Below are 21,937 nucleotides of genomic sequence, written 5' to 3' on the forward strand. Positions count from 1 at the left end.
ACAAACAGAGATGGATTGGGTGCATAGAACAAAACCCTTGCTTTCTTGCACATTTTAGCAAGTAAAATGCAAAAACCGAAAGTCCTCCATTGACACTATCGTCTCCTCGCCAGTAGCCTCTGCTGAATTCAGTCTGGTGCATCTTTTCTCAGGTCAGTGATCACCATTCCTTTATATCTTCCTTCTCATTAGTTCATTTTCCTGTGAAAGTTATTTCCTTTTTACCCTTCGAGAAATTCTTCTTTTTCCGAGAAAATATAGGTTCATGTTCATGAACTCCTCAAATGGCTGTAAAGCTCTCACCTTTAGCAATTTCCAAGAGAATCCCCAAATGGGTCACTCTCAATGCATTCATTTCTTCAGTTTCATGTGCTAATACCATCGAAATTTTCCCTGAAAACAATCAAAATCCACTGAACTCATCTGACTATGAACAAAATGTTAACTTTTTAAGGAATAAGCTTGCCCCGGATAACTTAATCCGGGTTTTGGATAATACCAGTGATTTGAACTCAGCAGTGAGGATGTTCAAATGGGCTGCTCTCCAAAAAAGGTTCCACCATACCACTGATACGTATTATTGGATAATTCTGAAGCTGGGTTTGGCTGGAAATGTTAAGGAAATGGAAGGTTTTTGTCAGAATATGGTGAAAGATAGGTGTCCTGGTGTTGAGGAAGCTCTTGTGGCATTAATTAATACCTTTGTTAGGCATGGTAGGCCGAGTGAAGCTATTCGAGTTCTTGTTAATATGAACTTGGGTGGTTATAAGCCCTCTATAGATGCATTTAATGCTGTATTGGGTGCTGTTGTGGAGGAGAAGAGGGAATTTCAAGATGTGATGTTCGTTTATAAGGAAATAGTGAAAGCCGGAATTGTACCAACAGTTGATAGTTTGAATTATTTGTTGCAGGCTTTGTTTGGGACCAATAAGGTTGAGTCTGCTTTGGATCAGTTTAGAAGAATGAACAAGAAAGGATGCAATCCTAATAGCAGGACCTTTGAGATAGTCATAAAGGGTCTTGTTGAGAAAAACCGAGTGGATGAAGCTGTTAATGTTTTAGGTGAAATGTTTGAATTTGGGTGTCAGCCTGATTTGAGTTTTTATACCTGTATAATACCTTTATTTTGTAGGGAGAATAAACCAGGGGAGGGGATTAGGTTGTTTGGATTAATGAGAGCTTCTAACTTTGTTCCTGATTCATTTGTTTACAAGGGTCTAATACGGTGTTTGTGTGAGAACCTTTTGCTGGATGATGCATTGAACATTTTCAAAGAGATGATAAGTAGTGATACAAAGCCGGCTGATAATGTGTATTTGGATATAGTAAATGGATTGTGTACATTAGGGAAAATAAATGAAGCTATAGAGTTCTTGGAGGAGAATGATGTTTCTGAAACTTCTTTACACAATATATTGCTTGAAGTTTGTTGCAGTTCTGGTAAATTTTCAGTGGCAAAAGGCCTACTTGAGAAAATGTCTGAAAAGAACATAGCCAACTGTGATTCTTGGAATTTTCTTATCAGATGGCTTTGTGAGAATGAGGGTATCAGGAAGGCATTTGAACTTCTTGGAAAAATGATTGTTTCTTCATTTATTCCTGATTGTGCCACGTACTTGGCTCTAGTTATTGGCAACTGTAAATTGAACAAGCATGATGATGCTTTGAAGCTGTTTCATGAGATTTGTGCTAAATGCTGGATTTTGGATTCTAAATCTTATTCCGAGCTGATCAATGGCCTATGCCAGGTGGAAAGGACTCTAGAAGCTGCTGAAGTGTTTTATTATATGTCTAGTAATAAATTCCCTCTTCAGTCTTCCTCATTTGATATGTTGATCAAGGGTATTTGTGCCACGGCAGAAGTTGATCAAGCAATAAAGTTATGGCAGTTGGCTTACTATTCTGGCACTTCTTGTAATAATGGAACTTACAGTACAATTATGCTTGAGTTATCTAAATTAGACAGGGCAAAAGATGTGTTAGTAGTTTTCTCACAAATGCTGATACGGGGTTGCAGTCTTGATCAGGAAGTGTATAGCTTCCTCATACAAAGCATGAGTTCACTTAATCGTATAAAGGAGTGTGTCTTCTATTTTAACATGATGGTTAATGAGGGTTGGGTACCTGATTCTAAAAGACTATTTGATCTTCTTTTGTGTATATCCAACCATTCTCAATTGTGTGTGGTTTCAAGTGCGATCAATAAACTTATTTCTAATTCTGAAATTCTATATCCTGAAATTTACAACATTTTGATTAATGGCTTCTGGAAAGAGGGTAATAAATGTGAAGCTTGTCGCTTACTGGATTTGATGTTGGAAAGAGGTTGGGTCCCAGATGCTACTACTCATGGATTGTTGGTTGGATCTATTGCTAGAGAGGAAGCAGACAGGGGGGCATATGCCCATGATGATTCCACCGCGCAAGATGCTGTTTGTAGCATACTTACTGAGGGCTTAGGAAATACGTGATGTACCCACTTAAAGTAGGCATGGACAAAGACAATGGCTGTTCCTCGTGAACCCTGATAATCAGAACTATAATGAGTGGCAAAAAGATGTTATACTATGTTCAGTGAGAAAGAGCTGTATTCTTTTTTCTTCATGCAGCGATGTAGGTGCTCATAAGGGCAATGACATCCTCAAGGTTTGGTTGTCATTATACTTACAGTTATTATATAGGTATTTGATGTTTTATTTTCTCTATTTATAACTTGCAGTAGATTTGAATGGTTGCATTATTTATTTGACTTGCAGGTTGTTACAAAGGGTCTGAGAGAAAATTGTCAGATTGAGGAGGAGACGCAAGCTTTTGTGTATAGCAACTAATGGCTTGAGGCTGAAGCTGCAATAGTACAAAACTTGTGCCTTAAGCATGGAATTTGATGTGTTGGATGGGTGCAAATCAATCAAAAAATACTGGACCACTTTCCCTTAATTCTGATCTCTTCTGCTATCAGGTAATAGGAGAGCTTGTCCAGGAAAAAAAAAATTGTGTCAGGAAAGCTATCTGAATGTGGAGATTGATGGTGTTTGTAAGGTTTCATTCACCTTGACCAATCATGAGACATTATTGTTGGATGCCAAAACTACAAATTCTGCACCCATATGTATGAATGGTATTTAATGGTTTGTTTAAAAATGTCAAGGCTTACATAGGGAATAGGTCTTTATTTTAAGATGTAAGCTTGAAGGTAGAAGGCTCAAATAAAAGAATAAGAGTGTTAATTTTTTGTGTAGATTTCAAATTTGGGATTATTATCCTATTTAAGAGTTGAGACTCCCTCCTATTAAAAAAAAAAAAAAAGAGTTGAGAACTTCCAAATGTTCCAAAAAAATAGAATTTTTTTCACATTTTAATATTTTGTTTATATTAATATTTGGAGTTATAAGAAATAATAATGATTTTATGTACGTGTCAAATAATTGAAAATGTTTTTTGTTTCGGTTCTTTTGGTAGGTTTGCAATTAAACTCAAGTCATTTGCCTATATTTTGGTATTTTGTTGTTGTTGTTATTTTTATTTTTATTAATTATAATAAATTATAATAAGGTTAATAAGAAGATTGTATACACGGAAATCCCTATTACTAAATGCAGATACTGCTCATAAAGTCCAGGAAAATCTCATTTCACAGATTCCCTCCTTTTAGATTGAGATTCTCTAAAGTTCTTAAAATAACTTTGATGTAGAGAAAAAAAAAAAAGAAAAGCCCCATTGTGGAGTTCTTAAAATTTTGGTTATTTGTTGTTAAAATGAGTGGTTTAGATCACATTGTTAATATTTAGAGAAACATTAATAAACCCCTAAATCCTTATAGTTCAATGGTATTGTTTAAAATTTTAAGATCTCAATCGTGGAATTACCTTAAAAAAGGATTAAAGTGTTTCTTCTTCTTTTTTTTTTTTTTTGCCCGGGGTGGGGGGTTTAAATTTCAGTTAAGATTTTAAAATCTCTACTTTGAAATCACCCTAAAAAACAATCTTACATTTTATTTTCTTTAACAAACTTCCATTCTGATGTCCTCTCTTAGGTGTCTGGATTTACTTGGATTTGGATGTTAAAGAATTTACTAACACAGGCATATTTATCTACCCAAAATAGGGCTAGCTTCTTATCACTCTTTTATGTTTTGTTTATGGTTATGCCGACAAGCAAGTTGCCTCATATACATCGAGGAAATGACTCAGCTATTGCCTATCTTGCTATTCATACCAAAATGGGTTCTAAAAATAGCCATGTAGTTTTGACAAACTTGCATCAAAACCTTTCAGTACCTAACTACATACTGTTTAGCTTCAGCAGGAAAAAGAAATAAAGAAAAACTACATACTGTTAGCGACATATATGATTTTGGTTGCTTTTGAAAGGCGCCAAACTCATTTGTGCTAACCTCCATCTCATGCATTCAAAAAGCTAGATGACCCTACTTTTGAAATGCCCTCTCCATCATCATAAGGGGAGTAGAAAATAAACAAAAAATAACCAAATAGAAGTTCTTTTTTGTCTCCTTGCTCATGGCGCAATTTGATGAGGAAATAAATCAAGATGAATTGATTGGAAACATGGTTGTGTTGGGTGTTTCTCTCATAGTAATTGCAGCAGTTGTCATTGGCGTTGTTGCCGGGTTGGATCACTCCCAAAAACCCTAGTAAACACAAATGTCACCCTTGACTCGATTTGTAATGAAATAGATTGCAAGGAATCCTCTAAAACTAGCTTAGAACCAGTAGGTAATCAAATCAAAGTAATAATCTATTTCAAAGGTTCTGTCAATGTTGACCATTTCAGAGTTTTTTGGATCGATGGTAGATATAATAGCTGTGTAAGCCAGGAGTGACAGGGGTCAAAGCGCTGGTTTTGTGGTCCATAAAAGCAATATCGACCGAGACAAGTCTTACTACCTTGAAGGACTGAAGAATCATTTACCTGGGCATGCCACCGCAATCATTTTTGGGAGATTTAATTAGTCCAGAGGGATGGTTTAACAACAATAATACCTTTGGAATTAAAACTGACCCTTGCTGAGTATGGTAACGAGGGGTTTGGAGCTCAAGCCAACAAGAGAGTCAAATGTTTCACAGTTGGTCGATTCATTCAAGCACAAAAATGGTTACCAGGCACTGAAGTCCCTTTTCAGGCTGGGTTTCCTTCCTGAAGATAGAAAGAGAAACATGTGGGGGAGACTCAACAAAGAGAACATGTAATGTCTTTCTGCCGCCAACAAGAAAAGGAAAAAGAAAGTGATTAAAAGAATTGGAGAGAGCTGTCAATTTTATTTTGTTCAGGTATGGAGAGCCACAAACTTTAGGCAAGCAACTTGAAAGCTATTTGCCATCCAAAGGTGAAGAATATTTGTATTTAGAAGAACCTAGGATTAGAAGAAAGCATCCTCAATGACAAATGCTGCTGCATAGCTTCTGTTTTCCATTGATTGTTGCTAGAAAGATGCATTCAGAAATTTTAACCCAAGCATTGCGTTTAGAATGCAATCAATTTTTCTTTCAGGTCTTCCCATGTTCAATTTCTTGCAATCTCAAACTAACCCTTCTTTTGTAATCAAGAACCAACTTGTTTCTCAAGATCTCTCTCTGGTCCTTTTTGCAATCCTATTTCTGTGGGCTAAGTTTGTGTTGTTTGTAGGTCTTATGCATGTATATTTTGAGCGTGCTAACATCTTTGTCTTAATCCATGGCTGTTGTATGTGTAAATGAAGATTTAAGCCGAAGTAAGAAATAAATGCATGATTCACTGATTCTTGCTGACATATTTGGTAATACAGAAACCATAATCATTGAATAACAAGTCTCTTAAACCTATGTTGTCTTAGTTAAAGCTATTGAGAAGCAGCTGGAATTCAGGAATGTAGACATGCAACCACCACGACCTTTTCTGGATGGCATGCATTATGCCTTTCTGCTTTCCTTTGGTTGCTGCAAACCAATTTCCAACTTTTGCTAAAAGGGCAGGGAAATATATTGAGAAGGTTCATATATGCAGAAATCATAAAATCAAGAATTTTTTTTTCTACTATTCCAAATGAATCACCTACTAAGTGGTAGCGAATATGTGCAAAATTAATAAGCCAAGACTGCAAATTTGATTTTATACTCAAAGGAAGATGTGATGAACCACACACAATGACTTGTGCTTTTCTGCAGTAGAATAGAAATACAACAATTTTACTACTAATCTGGCAAGAAATCTTCCCCCTTTATAATGTGATAAGAATGAAAGATTGCATTAAGCAAGATCTGAAGCGAACTAGTGTAACAAAGAATGAAAAGGTCTCTTGGCAAAGTACTAAGACATAAAAAAGAGAGGGTTTCAGATCATTGAATTCAAAATAGTTTTCTATAAGTTCTATGTCCATATATTGTGATTGTGTATATATACATATATATATATATATATATATATATATTGCCAACCCTAATGTAACACATTATTAGTGCCAAACTGCAGCCTGCACTTTGTCTGGTATACCTCTGTTCCAACAAGAAACCCATAACGCATAAGTCCTTGAAAAGATCTACAGTAAGTCAAAGGACAAAAATCTAATGCAGAAAGAAATTTGCTGGATCAAAACAATAGCACTAGTTAAATAATTCATTAATGAACTTGGAAAAGTTGAATTTTCTTCAAACTTCATAAACAACTCAACCTTTGGCTTAGCAAAAAATCAACTCAAGAAAATTTTTTGTAGCTGTCATTGTGATTAATATTTACAAAATCCAACAAAAGCAAATATCTGCATCACTAAATACAAGTAAATATATGCCATTATTTCACTAGAAAAAGAATAACATCTTCGTCTTTAACCAAAACAGAACCAAAAAAATTGGGAATTAGCAACTATCTATATCTGTATTAGACTGACTACCAACGATAACAATGTGCCTACTAAAAATTACAACTGAGCACATCGAATCAATTATAACTACACATAATCACATAATTCTCAAAAACCCTCCCAGCAAAACAGCCAACAAATGTATACAATCACTCACCGAAGAACATTCTTCGCGTGCAATTTCACATATAGTGAAACTTGAAATCTCTTTTGCAATTCATTGAGCCGAACTCCCAATGCACCTGCAATCACATTGAAAGTGCACACAAACACAAAACTACAAATTCCTAGCTCTCATTTTCCTTCCCATTTTCGCTCTGCACCCCATTCACATTATTTGCCCTACACTCAACCTCCAATTTTCTCTCCTCGAAAACCCCACCAACCCCATTACTACAACTATTGTTATTGTTATTATTCTTGGGAACCACGCTTTCCAAAGACTTCAAATTCCCATTACTCAAAACCCCATCTTTAATCTTATTTTCAATGCAGCAGTCCTTCCGTCCTGCTTTAGCCTCCACCATTGCTAGATGCTCCATGGCATCGCGTGCGCGCTTCTTGGCAGCTGCAGCCTCGCGGACCTTCCTCTCAGCCTCAGCACGCGCCACGGCAGCAGCCTTGGCCATCGAGGCGGAGGCAATGCGGGCGGCGCAGAGGAGGACGGAGGCGGAGCGGGCGTCGAGGCGGGTGGTGGCGGTGTGGGGTTGGAATTGGAAGAAGGAGAAATTGGGGTCAGAGCAAGGAGGACAAAGGTAAGAAGAAGAAGGGTTGTTGGTGGTGGTGGTGTTGGGGAGGCAGTGAGTGTGGGTGAGAGAGGAGCATTTGGAGCAAGGGGTGTGGTTGTGAATTGGGGGGTTGGGAGGGGTGAAGTGGTCAAAGCAGAGAGGGCAGAAGGAAGAAGGGTGGAGGCGGAGGACGCAGGAGGTGCAGAGGAGACGGTCGACGCCTCGGAGCCTGACGTGGTGGAAATGGAATTGGGCCCACTTGTGGTTGTGGGTGTCGGTGTGGGACCCGCCTGATTGGCTTGCTTTGCCGCAATTGTTGCATTCTGCTTGGCCTTTTGGTGATGGTGGGTTTCGATTTGTGTTGGGATTGTTGGAGGGTGTGGAGAGGTTCATTTGATTATTGGTATTAGGGTTAGGGTTAGGGTTAGGGTTGCAGAGAGAGGAAGGAAGGAAGGAAGGAGGAGAGTGAGAACGAAGACGAAGAGGGAAGAACGAAGAAGTGGGTTTTCGTTTTATTGGGGTTGAGCCTACGACGTCGTTCTTTAAACTAAGGTTTTTTTTTAAAAAAAATTTAATTGATTAATCAATTTTTATTTTTTAATAATATTTTTTAATGGCAATTAAATTTTTATTTATATAATAATAATCTATATATAAAATAATAGGTAAAGCAAAGAGAGTGTGAAATTGAATTCCAAATTAGAACTCTAATTTTGTGCCATGTGTCTAAAATCTGAAATTGAAGTTGAATTTTGCATCATGTGGTTAAATGTATGTGGACTCATTCTCATTAAAACCACTTCTATGTATCGGGTCAAGTGAGTTACTGTGATAATTAAGTTTTTTCTTGATTTTGTAGTCAAACGTGAAAACCAAAGAGATTAATATCGGTGATAAGAACTTGGTTTGAGTACATTGCATAATTTCCAAAAAGATAGCAAAGCCAGAGTTTGCATCTTTGTTATAAATTGCTTACAAAGTTTGCATCTTTACATTTGCACTGAGTTTCGAATTAAAGTGCTTTCTTTTTAGTTCTGACACTGAGTTTTGTTTACTATTTACTTACAAAGTTTGCATCTTTACATTTGTTATAAATTGTTAATATGTGATTAGATGCACATTATGCCTAAAATTCACTATCCTTATATTTGGCTTTTTGTTCAGGTTTGACATCTATAACAATGAAGAAAGCACTGCTGTGGATCGATGGATGATACTTTTTGCAAGCTGCAAAGGAACTTAGTGATCAATGGAATCTCACGCAAATTGGAGAGGACCCGGCTGTAGATGTCTGGATGGCAGATGTGAGTTACTATGTTTTTAAAATGTTCAGTGAAGGTAAAGGTTATGAACAATGTAAATTTTCTGGAGAGATTTATTATTCTATATTTACGCAAGTTTGGTCGCCTTCTTGGAGTGGATCACTCCACCCTGTCTTTCTACTAGAATTTTTTATTCAAATTGTTACAATTTAATTCGAAATTTTATTTGAATTTTCCTATTGTTGTTACTATCATATATTATCATTCCAATGGTTCAATTAGAATCTAAAATTGAAGTCCAATTTTACTATACACGTATACAATCTAATTATTTTTAATTTTACTGTCATGTGTAGAAGCCAAGATGAAATTAATAACACATTAAACACTTATGCTTTGGGAATCGGTAGTACCAATCTAAATCCATTGGACCTACTTCGTGATAATACAACTATGAAGGATGTATAAAAACATGCACAAACCCCTCTCTCTATAAAAAGAGATTGGAGAGAATTTCTTTTATCAGTCATGGAACTTCAGAGGTTTTTTCTTCATACAAATGCCCATCATGTTACAAAATGACCCATCGTAAAATTACAAAATGAGTACAACTCTAAGGGTTTTTTTTTTTTTTTTTTTTTTAAATTTTAAATTTTTTAAGCTGCGAAAATTTCAATCACCAATAGAGATTGAAGATTCAAAAGCGTGAATAGATCTTTTGGATAAACATTGTCACCAAGGTTCATCTTTCTGTGTAAAATATATATACTGCTAAGTTTTGTTAATGAAATTTTCTGGTTAATAATATGAATTTAGACTTAACTGAACCTTTTAAACATGAATAAACTCATGATTAATAATATATTACCACACGGGGCTGCATACTAGTAATAATAATAACGGGTAAAGTATAGACAAAATCTAATTAAATTTCAATTTTGAATTTAATTAGAGTATAATTTTGCGCCATGTGTCTCATTTAATCTAAAATTTAGAATTTGTGCCAAGTGAGTTAATTTAGTGTAAAAGTTGAATTTTAATTAGAGTTTAATTTTGTGCCACATATCCCATCTAATCTTAATTTTTTAATTTTTTTGCTAAATTAGTTAATTTAATGTAAAAAACGAGAAGTCCAATACAATAAATCATAAAAATCATAATCATATAACTAAAAAAAATTCAAATTTATAAGTCATCTATATATATATATATAATATGTAAAGTTTAGAGAAAATTGAATTAAAATTCGACATTATAATCCAATTTTGTATCATGTGTCTAAATTTATGTAAGAACTACACCATAATTATCCACTTTAGCTTGTGCCATATGTCTACTTAAGTTTTTTAATCTTTGTGTCAAGTGAGTTAATGAGTGCAAAATACTAAGAATCTAATATTAATAAACTATTTAAAAAAAAATCACATAAACTCAATAAAAATCACCACATGTTTCTCAAAAAATAAATAAAATAAAAATCACAGCATAACAAAAATCATCACACATTCTATTTTATTAAAAATTAGAAGAAGAAAAAATGACCATAAATAGTATTAAATTTAGGTAAGAATTTTAATATGTGGCTAATTACGTTTACTTTTAAAAACAATTTGACTAATTATCTATATTTTATGAAAAAAATTGTGTTTAATTTTAAATATATCTATATGTATGCACGAATGCATGTGCTATATTTTTAAAAAAAAAAAATAATTTGACCAATTAGTTATATTTTTATAATAAAAATTTTGTTTAATTTTAAATGCATTCATGCGTTTGCATAGAGTTACATGCTAGTTTATTTTAATGGCCATAACAAAAAAGGTGTTTAGAATCTTCAAACCTCTTCGAGTATTTGGCAAGAAGTTTCAAACCAAAGATCTCATAGATATTATAAGACCTTAAGAACTGCTAAGCTAACTCGTTAAATTTATTACTTATTAGAATTTAGAAGTAATATTTTTCAATAAACTAGGACAACAATTTTACAATGATCCAACGGAATTTGCATTCTTCTATTGTGAGATGGCCAAGAATAAGACTGTTGGGCCTTAACTCACTTGGGCTCACAATTTATTTGTAGTGGGTTTGAGGATTTCCTACTCTGGGTCGTTCTCGGCAGAGAGACTCAAAGTAACACTTAGTTTCTTCTTCTCACTTGACTGTTTTCTCTTTATTTTTCTGAACCCCTTTTTCTCCCAAATTTCTGCTATTTATAGCTAAAGTTAGTAGGGAGATTATGATTACAGCCACCGCTAGTGCTATTGAAGGTCCAATATTATCTGGTTAAAGTGGGTGTTTAGGTGAGAGTGGGGTGCAACATTTATGACCTTGGAACTTGATTCCAGCTTATTCGACTATGCTCAGCAATGCAGTTTCCTGAGCATATCATGATTTTCCCGAGCACGGTTCATATGCTTGTTCGGAAAGCTTAAACCGAATACTTCTTAGAATTCAAGGCCCAAAACTCGTTTTAACATTAAGGCGGTTTCAAGAAGGGCTTAGGGCAACGGGGCCGTTCCGTTGGGCCTGGGCCCAAGGCCTATATAGGTCTTGGGATCTCGGTGCCGTACATTAGCCCCCCTTTGATTCATACCCGGTTGTCGGGAAGAATCAAGGAGCTGGTTGAGCCTTTTGACCTCGGAGACCTTATAGCCCGGGACTCGTGGTTGTGGTTTCTTATTAATGTTCATCTCAAAAGACGTGTTATTTCGCGGCGCCAGGTACAGTTGCCATTATTACCTGACGGTTTGTGAACCGAAGCGGCGTGAGAATTGGTTACGTTTGGCACTTGCAGGGCCGCTCGTAAATCGTGCCCATTTATTGCTTGATTAAACGTTTCTTCGCCCCCCCCCCCCCTTTTTGACTCTATAAATAGTCTCCTTCAGAACATTCTTTCATTTTTCCTTCATCTCTGATATTTCGCGCTTACTCTCTGCCGACCAAATCTCTGTGCGCTTACTCACTTGCCCAGTGTTCTTTTCCTCCTTAAAACCTAAAGTAAGTTTTTCTTCCCCTTCCTGTTCCTTCAGCTTTATTTCTTTAAGTTTCCTTTTATAGCTTTAGGCGTTATAGATGGGTTACTCTTATCTTCTAGAATCTTCGGCTGTCTTGGCCACCTTTAGGAGCACATTTAGTATTCCCGATGACGTGGATGTGGCTTACTGCCATGAGAGTGATATTGAACTCCACCGAGGGCGGGATACAACCTTCTTCCCTTTGATGTCAATTTTAGAAGGCGGGGTCAGGTTCCCCGTGGATTCCCTTTTGATAAATACATTTATATACTACGGGCTGTGTCCCAACCAGCTTCCCCCCAACTTTTACCAGGTAGTTAGTTGCGTCAGTAAGTTGAACCATACCTTTAATTTACAGTTAAATCACCATGACATTAACCACATGTATAGCCTTTGTGGGAGCAAAGCCACCAACTATTACCTAAAGACAAGAGATAATCAGGTACGGCTGATATCATGCCTACCTAATTCAAACAGGAACTCCGCCGGGGAGTTTGTTCGGGTGCGCGGCAATTGGTTTGCCGGGGATGTCCCTTGCCCCCTTTCACGGCGTGAAGTGGGTTTGTACCATTCCCTTGATCTAATTGCTTTCCCCCACTTCTCATTTTCTTTTTATTGAACTAAATCTTTATTGTTAGACACTAATATGACACTTGCTCTTTTGCAGACGGCAAAGTGTTTGTTCCGGACATCAGAACCGTTCACGCCAAGAATTTGAACTTCATCCTCCGTTCTGAGATATACGTACATTGGGACGAACAACTCCGGGCTTCGCATTTGATCCTCGGGGTAGAGCCAGTTTACTCCATCTGGTAAAACTTCAAGCAGGCACTCCTGGTTGATAGCCCGCTGCTATCATACATAGATGTTTGGTACGTGAAATTTTTGCCGCCGAAACTTACAACCGGGGAGGCGAGGGAGTTTGGACCACGCTTCACTTGTTCGGACGAACTAGCCCCTTTGCGAGACGAGTCTGCGGAACGAGTATCTCGGCACCTCAGAGAGATAGCCCACGAAACTATACAGCAAGAAGACCCCGTCCAAGAGCAGCCTCATCCCGAGAATCCGCCTGCCGAGCCTCAGCAACTAGTGATTGAAGCGGCTGCCTTGTTGGCTGAAGCTATTCAACCCAGCGGCAGGATGGTATTAAGGAAGGTCATGACCATTGACCGCTTCGTGCCCGGTGCACGGCAACCCAATCAGCCCCCATCTTCTCAAGGTCGGGGTCAGGTGCCTCAGCCTCCACCCTCTTCTCAGGTTAGACGGGCTCGTAAGAAACAAAAGGTCATTGATCAACCCTCCATGGGCCCAACAGAGGCTGCCGTCCAGACTCCTCCCTAGCCGGTAGGGGGTATCATTATCCATGAGCCACAGACTTAGGTTGGTGCGGGGGTTGCGTCCTCCTCTCAAGTGGCCCTAGCGTGGAAACCCAAGTTCCTATTGGACGGCAAGCCTTTACCTTCAACCGCCTGCGTACGGATGTGGGAGAAGGGCGAGGGTGGCCGTGTTGCCCAAATGCTGGCCGAGGGTCTTCTTCTTCCCGAGGATGTGCATGCCTTCGAGGAGGGATCTGAGGAGTCTGTGGGGCACCGGTTAGAGTGGCACGTCATTGCGGTAATTACTTAGTTTATTTACTTCTTCCTATTTATTCACTTCTGCTTCTTTATTAACTTTTATGCTTGCCAGGCTGCCCAACTGGCTCACATAGTAGCTAGCCGGACAAGGGAACTCACCGAGGAAGTCGAGCGCGAAAAGGGGGCGCGGGAGTCGGCAGCCAAAGCAGTGAAGGAAAAGCTAAAGGCAGCTGAGTCCGCCGAGAAGAAGGCTGCTGCCGCGAAGAAGAACAGGGCATTGGCCGAAAAAAGGTATGTGGAGCTCTTGACTAAGCTGAATGAGACGGAGGTCAAGCTAGCTGAAGCCATTAGCCTCAATACTGCCAATGCCGAGGAGCTAGCCGACCTTAGGGCAACCTTGGCAGCCGCTGAGCAAAAGTGGTATAACGAAGGCTTCCTTGATGCCGAGAAATCTGCAGAGCCGGTAGTGGCTCAGGCTCGAAACTTGGGTTTTGAGGCCGGGTGGTTCGTTGCTCTCCAAGCATTGGGTGTTCCCGAGGATTCACACCTGAGAGACCCCGGCCAAATTCCCTTTCCGAGCCCTGTTACTGCCGTGCAGGATGCCCCGGCTGCTATTGATGAGGAGGAAACGGCAAGCATGAGGGAGCTGGTTGAACAAATTGATGCTCATGCCGAGCCAGAGGACATGGAAGCCACCAGCATCCCGACTGTGCAGGACCTTCTCGGTGAAGACTCGTGTTTCCCCCTGACCGACCAGCCAGAAGCGACGGACCTGGCCCGACCTTCCAGCTGATTTTCTTTTGCAGTCCTTTTATGCTTTTCCTTATTTTTATCGCATTTTCAAATTATTGGTTTATTTGCCCATGTCACTGGGATGTGGTGAATGAACAATTACTTTTATTTGTTTGATTGGTAAACCGCTTTCCCTTTCTGACTTTCGTTTTAATCCGTTGAAATAAATTTCTATCTATTTGTATGTTTTGCTTGGATCATGCCAGTGTTTTGGCCATTTAATGGAATGATACCCCCTAAACCTATTGCGCGGTGCTTTGAAGAATCCGAGAGCGCCAATGGATTTAGTGTTTATAAAGGGTTAGGGTTCCCGTATGTTCGGTGATCGTGATCCTACCGAGGGTGACGTTTTTGTCTTTTATCCTTTTATTCCTTGGCGGCAATAAGGCTTCCACCTGCTTGGTGAATCTAGCATAACCGAGAGCCAGGTTTCTGTCCTTTGTGTTTTTAATGATAAGGTTTCAACCTACTCGGTGATTTTAATCGAGCCAAGGGTCACGTTTCTGTCCTTAGAGATTTTAGTTGTAAGGTTTCCACCTGATCAGCGATTTCATTCGAGCTGAGGGCCAGGTTTCTGTCCTTTGTGTTTTTAGTTGCAATTCTCTTGGTGTGCAGTTACGGAAAAAACAGCATATACAAGTAACTTCATCATAATCTTGATTTTAGCAAAATACAAGTTCTGGCTTACACGGATGGTCATGCATAGAACTTCTTTAAGTTGTTGGCGTTCCACGGCCGAGGAAGCGGCCTCTCGTCAAGGTCTTCCAAGTAGTAAGCCCCTGCACCAGCGACGGCTATAACCCTCTACGGTCCCTCCCAGGCTTGGGCAAGCTTCCTTGCAGCTATATCTCGCATGTTTCCCACGAATTTTCTTAGCACCAATTCTCCGGCACTGAATTCCCTCCCCTTTACATTTCGGTTGTATCTTTGGGCTAGTTTTTGCTGATACTCGGCGAGCCGTATAGTCGCGGCCTCCCTGCATTCTTCTAGCCAGTCCAAATGCTCCATCATCAGGTCAACGTTCTGGACGGGGTCAAACCCTACGACCTGTGCACTACATAAGCTCACCTCGGTTGGTATCACAGCCTCCGCTCCGTACATCAAAGAGAACGGGGTCTTACCCGTGGATCTTCTGGGGGTCGTACGGTAAGCCCATAATACACTGGGTAGCTTTTCTGCCCATCTTCCTTTCGCCCCATCCAACCTTCTCTTGAGCCCGTTCAGAATAGTCTTGTTCACCACCTCGACTTGACCGTTGCTTTGTGGGTAAGCCGGGGTTGAATATTTGTTCCTGATGCCGAGTTCGCTGTAAAAGGTTCGGAAAGCTTTGCTATCGAACTGTAGCCCATTGTCTGTTACTAGTGAATTCGGCACCCCAAACCTTGTGACTATATTTTTCCATACAAACCTTTTCACATCAGTATCTCGGATACTGGCCAAGGCCTCGGCTTCCGCCCATTTTGTGAAGTAATCTACAGCCACCAATATAGAACGGCGGTTCCCTGTTGCTCGGGGGAATGGTCCGAGGATGTCAAGCCCCCATTGCGTGAACGGCCACGGGCTGCTGACGAGATTTAGACGACCTGCAGGCTGATGGATCAAAGCGGCATGTTTTTGACACTGTTCGCAGCTCCGAACATATTCAGCGGGGTCCTTCTGCATCTGTGGCCACCAAAACCCCTGGGTCATCGCTCTGTGTGCTAAAGATCGTCCCCCAACATGGCCACCACACACTCCCTCATGTAGCTCGGCCAGAAGCTCTCTGACTTTTTCGAGATCTAAGCATAAAAGGTAAGGGCCTGCAAAGGATCTTCGGTACAATTTGTGGTTCGAAGACAGCCAGTACCGGGGAGACACCCGACGAATCTTATTGGCCTCGTCTTCATTCTCCGGAACTTTATCCTCGGCAAGGAAATCTATGATCGGGTTCATCCAACACAGATTGGCCACCGCTACCTTCGCAACCTCTACTCTAGCTTGGTCGAGAATACTCTTCATACTGATACCTGGCTCCCTTATAAGTTCTATTATGACTAGCCGTGGCGTGTCCTCGGTGGCTGATGAGGCTAACGTGGCAAGTGAGTCGGCGTGTTTGTTTTGTGACTGAGCTACCTGGGACACATTTACCGTTCCGAATTGATCGATAATCTGCTTGGCCGTACTTAGATAAGCTTTCATTTGAGAGTCCCGAGCCTCGAAGTCTCCTGTGATCTGATAAACAACCAGTCGAGAGTCCGAGTAAATCTCAACATCTTTTGCGCCTAGATGCAATACGACCCTCAAACTGGCCAGTAGGGCCTCATACTCGGCCTCGTTGTTTGAGGCTTTGAATCCCAATCTGAAAGAGTGTTCCAACTGTATGCCCTCAGGGGTGATTATGACAATACCAGCACCGGCCCCTATAGCATTTGAAGCGCCGTCCACAAATACCCTCCATGGCCAAATTTCTGCGCTACAGATTACCTTGTCGTCGTTCTTGGGTGTGAATTCTGCTATGAAATCTGCGAGAACTTGTCCCTTCACCGAGCTTCTAGGTCAGTATCTTATGTCAAACGATCCCAACTGAGTCCCCCATTTGGCAATTCGGCCTGTGAAGTCTGATCTCTTTAACAGTGACTATAATGGATACTCGGTGAGGACGAACACCGTATGAGCCTGGAAGTAAAGTGGCAACTTCCTAGTGGCACGCACCAGGGCCAAAACTAACTTCTCCAGGGGCAGGTACCTTGTCTCAGCATCTACCAAGGTTTTGCTTATGTAATACACTGACATTTATACTCCTTGGTCCCTTAGTAACACAGCACTTACGGCATGATCGGTGACTGAGAGGTACATAAACAAATCCTCCCCGGGCTCCGGGGCCGCCAACCTCGGTGCCTTTGCCAAGTATTCCTTCAGCTCTCGAAAAGCCTCATCACATCCCTTATCCCAACGAAACCCCTTCCACTTCTTCAGAAGTTGATAAAATGGCCGGCAGCGATCGGCAAACTTGGAGATGAATCGGTTTAGGGCGGTTAACATTCCAGTGAGCACTTGCACCTCCTTTGGATTGCTTGGTGGTTAGAGGTGGTTCATGGCCTCTATTTGGTCGGGGTTTGCCTCTATTCCCCGAGTAGAAATCAGATAACCCAGGAACTTGCTAGCCCCCACTCCGAAAGTACACTTCTCGGCATTCAGGCGCAATTTATGCCGCCGTAATATCTCGAATACTCATCGGAGGTCATCCGTATGCTGTGACTCTTTTTTGCTTTTTACCACCATGTCATCAATATATACTTCAACCGTGCATCCAATTTTTTCTCAGAACATTCTCGTCATCATCCGTTGGTACGTGGCTCCGGCGTTCTTCAATCCAAATGGGATGACCTCGTAGTGATAGTTTGCATTTGGGGATATAAATGCTGTCTTTTCTCGATCCTCGAGCGCCAAGGCTATCTGGTGGTAGCCCTGGAAGGCATCTAGAAAGCTCATCCTCGGGTGCCCGTACGTGGGGTCTACTAGTTGATCAATCTTGGGCATTGGGAATGGGTCCTTGGGACACACCCTGTTCAAGTCTGTGAAGTCCACACAAACTCTCCATTTACCGTTCTTCTTCTTCACTACAACAGTGTTTGCTAGCCATCTCGGGAAGAATATTTCTTTTATGACTCTGGCCTCCTTCAGCCGCTGGACCTCCAGGTTTACTGAGTCGACATGTTCCTTTGATGCTCTTCTTGGTTTCTGTTTCTTCGGGGGAAATGATGGGTCCATGTTGAGTTTGTGGACAATGAACTCGGGATCTACGCCGGGCACTTCATATGGGTTCCATGCGAAAACATCAACATTCTGTAAAAGGAACAACAACATCTCTATCATTTCCCGGTCATTCATGCTTGTACCTATCTGGAAATGCCTGCCAGTATCTGGAAGAATTCTAACCTTCAATACCTCATCGGCCACGTCTGCCCCCATTTCCCCTCGGGGCTTCTGTAATTGCTATGAAGCTTCTTTCTCGGCCTGTTCAGCTTGTCCGAGCTGCTCATTTTTCCATCTGACCGTGGCCACAAGACACTGCCTCACCACTTGTTGGTTCCCCCTCACCTCGGCAACTCCATACTTAGTGGGAAATTTTACTTTCACGTGGAGGGTGGACGGAACAGCCTTCATGGCGTGAATCCACGGCCTCCCCAGGATTGCGGTATAAGGTGAGAATGATCGGACTACTATGAAGGTAACTACAACTCCCTTGCCTTCCATGTCCACCGGGAGAGAGATTTGTCCTTCGGGAATTATGACTCTCCCGTCAAATGAGACCAACGGCGTGTCATACTTCGCCAAATCCTGGGTCTTCAATCCAAGCCCTTCGAAGAGGTTCTGGTACATGACGTCAGCCCCACTCCCTTGGTCGATTATTACCCTCTTCACCAGGAACCTGCCTATCCGGGCCATCACCACCAAAGCATCGTCATGAGGTTGGACCGTTCCTTCCAAATCGTCCTCTCCGAATGAGATGGTCAGCCGTGCAACTTTCTTCTTCTTCTCGGCTGAATCTCCTCCTGTGCAAGCAACTGTTAATACCTTTTTTGCTGCTGCCATTCCTCTTGGTGTAGCGTGGATGACTTCGATTACCCCCAGTAGAGGTGGGAGAGGGTTCCTTTTCTGTTGGACGCCCTGGCCGGCTTCTCAGTCAGTGTATTCTACCACAAACTCTCTCAGGTGCCCTGCCTTTACTAGCTGCTCGAGATGATCTTTTAATACCCGACACTGCTCGGTGGTGTGTCCTTTGTCTCTATGATAGGTGCAGTACAGGTTTTGGTTCCTCCGAGACGGGTCACCCCCCATTTTGTTTGGCCACCTGAAGAATGACTCGTTCTTGATCCGCTCTAAGATTTTCTGCACGGGCTCTTTAAACGCCACATTAACCCCTTCGATTTGCACCTTTGGTCCCTGCATTCTGAAGTTTTTCTTGGGTCTTTCCGGTACAACGCCTTGCCGAAATCTCCCAATTAACGGAGCTTTCCCCCTGCTCTGTAGCCGGTCGTCCTCCAGGCGTTTGTACTCCTCTATGCGTCTCATCAGTTGCCTCATATCCTTGGGGGGTCTTTTCGTCAACGACTCCCGTAACTCAGAGTCTTCGGGGAGCCCCATCCTGAAGGTGCTTGCCGCAATTTTCTCATTCCCCCCACCAATCTCATTGTAGAGTTCCCAATATCGGCTGGCATAACTCCGAAGGGTTTCTCCGACCCTCATCTTCATGGAAAGTAGCACGTCAACCGGCTGTTGCACTTGGCTACACGTCACGAATCTACTGCCGAACTCTTGGATCAGCTCGGCGAAGCTATGTATGGAGCCTTTCCGTAACCTATTGAACCATCTTAGGGCCGTTGAGCCGAGACTAGAGGGGAATACTTTACACATCAATGCATCATTGTGTGCATGCAAAGACATCATGTGGATGGAATGACTGACATGCTCCACGGGGTCTGTTTTCCCCTCGTAGGAATTGAATGGCGGTCGCGTGAATCTGCTTGGCATAGGGGCTCATTCAATCTCATTGGAGAACGGCGACCGGGCAGCCATCCGTAAGGCTCGGCACATGGCGTCCATGGCGGCATTGTGGTGCCGCCGTTCCTCCGGCGATTCTGACCCTCGGTCACCGTATCCATGCGAACGTGAACGGTCCCGCTGATGACGTGTCTCCCGGGAGTGCCGGTGTGACTCCTGAAAGCGTGATCGGTCTCGGAATCGTTGTGTACCAGATCGGCTGGAGCCCTCCTCGCCCCGATTTCTCCTTTGCTGGGCGTTGCGATTCCTTTCTTGGCGCTGACCCCTTGCTTCCAGCTCCAAATCCATTACCAATCTGCTCAACCGCTCCAGCTCTCGGTCTCTATCGTCATACTGCCGATGCGCCGAGAATCCTGAAACCGTTCGGTGTGTCTAAGCCGACCCTTCTCCCAATCCGGACCTTTCCTCTCCTCTGGGGTGCTCCCTATCCTCTCGCTGTTTCTGCCTTCTCTCCCTCCACGTCGATCCCCGAGAAGATCCTATGGAACTACTCGGCGCACGCCCTCCTGAACGCTTCTCGGAGATTTCCCTTGTTTAAGTCTCCTTCGAACCACAGCTTCATAGGAGAGCCCCACGGTGGGCGCCAATTGTGGGATGGCCAAGAATAAGGCTGTTGGGCCTTAACTCACTTGGGCTCACAATTTATTTGTAGTAGGCTTGAGGATTTCCTACTCTAGGTTGTTCTCGGCGGAGAGACTCAAAGTAACACTCAGTTTCTTCTTCTCACTTGACTGTTTTCTCTCTATTTTTCTGAACCCCTTTTTCTCCCAAATTTCTGCTATTTATAGTTAAAGTTGGTGGGGAGATTATGATTACAGCCATCGCTAGTGCTATTGAAGGTCCAATATTATCTGGTTAAAGTGGGTGTTTAGGTGAGAGTGGAGTGCAACATTTATGGCCTTGGAACTTGATTCCAGCTTATTCGACTATGCTCGACAATGCAGTTTCCCGAGCATATCATGATTTTCCCGGGCACGGTTTATATGCTCGTTCGGAAAGCTTAAACCGAACTCTTCTCAGAATTCAAGGCCTAAAACTCGTTTTAACATTAAGGCAGTTTCAAGAAGGGCTTAGGGTAACGGGGCTGTTCCGTCGGGCCTGGGCCCAAGGCCTATATGGGTCTTGGGATATTGGTGCCGTACATCTATCTAATTTATTTATTTATTTTATAATCCATGTGTGTGGTGGTAGATAATTTTGAAAATATTGTGAATTTTTGTTATGCTTATAAAAATACTCAATATTTTTTTTTGTGATTAATTGTAATATTTTTAACCCTATGATAAATTAATATGCAATTTTAAAGAGAAAATTTTGAAATAAATATTGCGTTTAATATACAATAGCAATGCAAGTTATGCTATGTTAATGAACCTAAATAGAGCTCTTGAACAAAACAAGTTTGAAACTAAAAAATGAGTTTAGTGTTACTTCCATAAATATCCCTAGAGGTAGGCTCAATGGACTTGAGATGTAACGTAAAGTTGAAGGTTTCAGGTTTCATTCACCACATTATAAATTCATGGATAAATAACACTTCTTTAATTAATATTAAAGAAAATTATTTATCAATTCCATAGTTATAATAGGGAAAAGAGATTTGAATTATAAAAGTTTTTGTTAGAAATATTAGAAAGTGTTAATTCAATTGAGTTACATGAATATTAAAAAAAATAAATAAAACAAAATTGAGCTTAGTGTTAAGCTTTAAGGAATTTTTTTTGGGTGAGTCTACTAGTTTTATAAGAAAAAAGAAACATACCAATATATATATATATATATATATATGTGTGTGTGTGTATTTATTTTGAGATCGAAAATACACCAAATTTGAATGCTATAATACTCGAAAGGATTTGACTTATAACTTGTTTAACTAAGGTCACAAATGTGAAATAAAAAAATAAAAAAATTCAAATTCTCTCTTTATAAGAAAATAATTTTTGAATTTTTTAATATAGAAATTTAAAATTTAAAACAAGTACAAAGCTCTTACATTTTATTTTGTGAATTTTTTTCCCTAACAATATTGTCCAATGATCTGTGAACGCTAGACTCATGTTTTGTAAAAAGAAATGGACAACAGTATTAAAGATGTGACTTATTTATTGTCACTTACAAGATTCAATAGTTTGAAAATGTCCAAATTAAACATTTCCATAAACTT

At 40.9% G+C, this 21,937-nt stretch overlaps 2 protein-coding genes across 3 annotated transcripts; one reads left to right on the top strand and one right to left on the bottom strand.

Moving 5' to 3' along the window:
- Positions 1-3,238, top strand: LOC115979892 (pentatricopeptide repeat-containing protein At1g63330-like). Of its 2 annotated transcripts, none has more exons than XR_004089224.1 (2): positions 1-152; positions 2,757-3,238. XR_004089224.1 is itself a non-coding variant. In XM_031101975.1 (2 exons), the coding sequence occupies exon 1, from the start codon at positions 285-287 to the stop codon at positions 2,469-2,471; it is 2,187 nt and encodes a 728-aa protein (XP_030957835.1). In that variant the 5' UTR covers positions 1-284; the 3' UTR covers positions 2,472-2,646; positions 2,757-3,238. The 2 variants fall into 2 exon arrangements, 1 of the variants encoding a protein (XP_030957835.1); XM_031101975.1 differs by having other exon boundaries at positions 1-2,646.
- A 3,526-nt stretch (positions 3,239-6,764) lies between these two features.
- Positions 6,765-8,039, bottom strand: LOC115981665. Its single transcript, XM_031103955.1, has one exon. The coding sequence runs from the start codon at positions 7,972-7,974 to the stop codon at positions 7,141-7,143; it is 834 nt and encodes a 277-aa protein (XP_030959815.1). The 5' UTR covers positions 7,975-8,039; the 3' UTR covers positions 6,765-7,140.
- Between the last annotated feature and the right edge of the window lie 13,898 nt (positions 8,040-21,937).

This window comes from Quercus lobata, chromosome 3 (genome assembly GCF_001633185.2).
Source record: "Quercus lobata isolate SW786 chromosome 3, ValleyOak3.0 Primary Assembly, whole genome shotgun sequence".
NCBI classification, from domain to species: domain Eukaryota; kingdom Viridiplantae; phylum Streptophyta; class Magnoliopsida; order Fagales; family Fagaceae; genus Quercus; species Quercus lobata.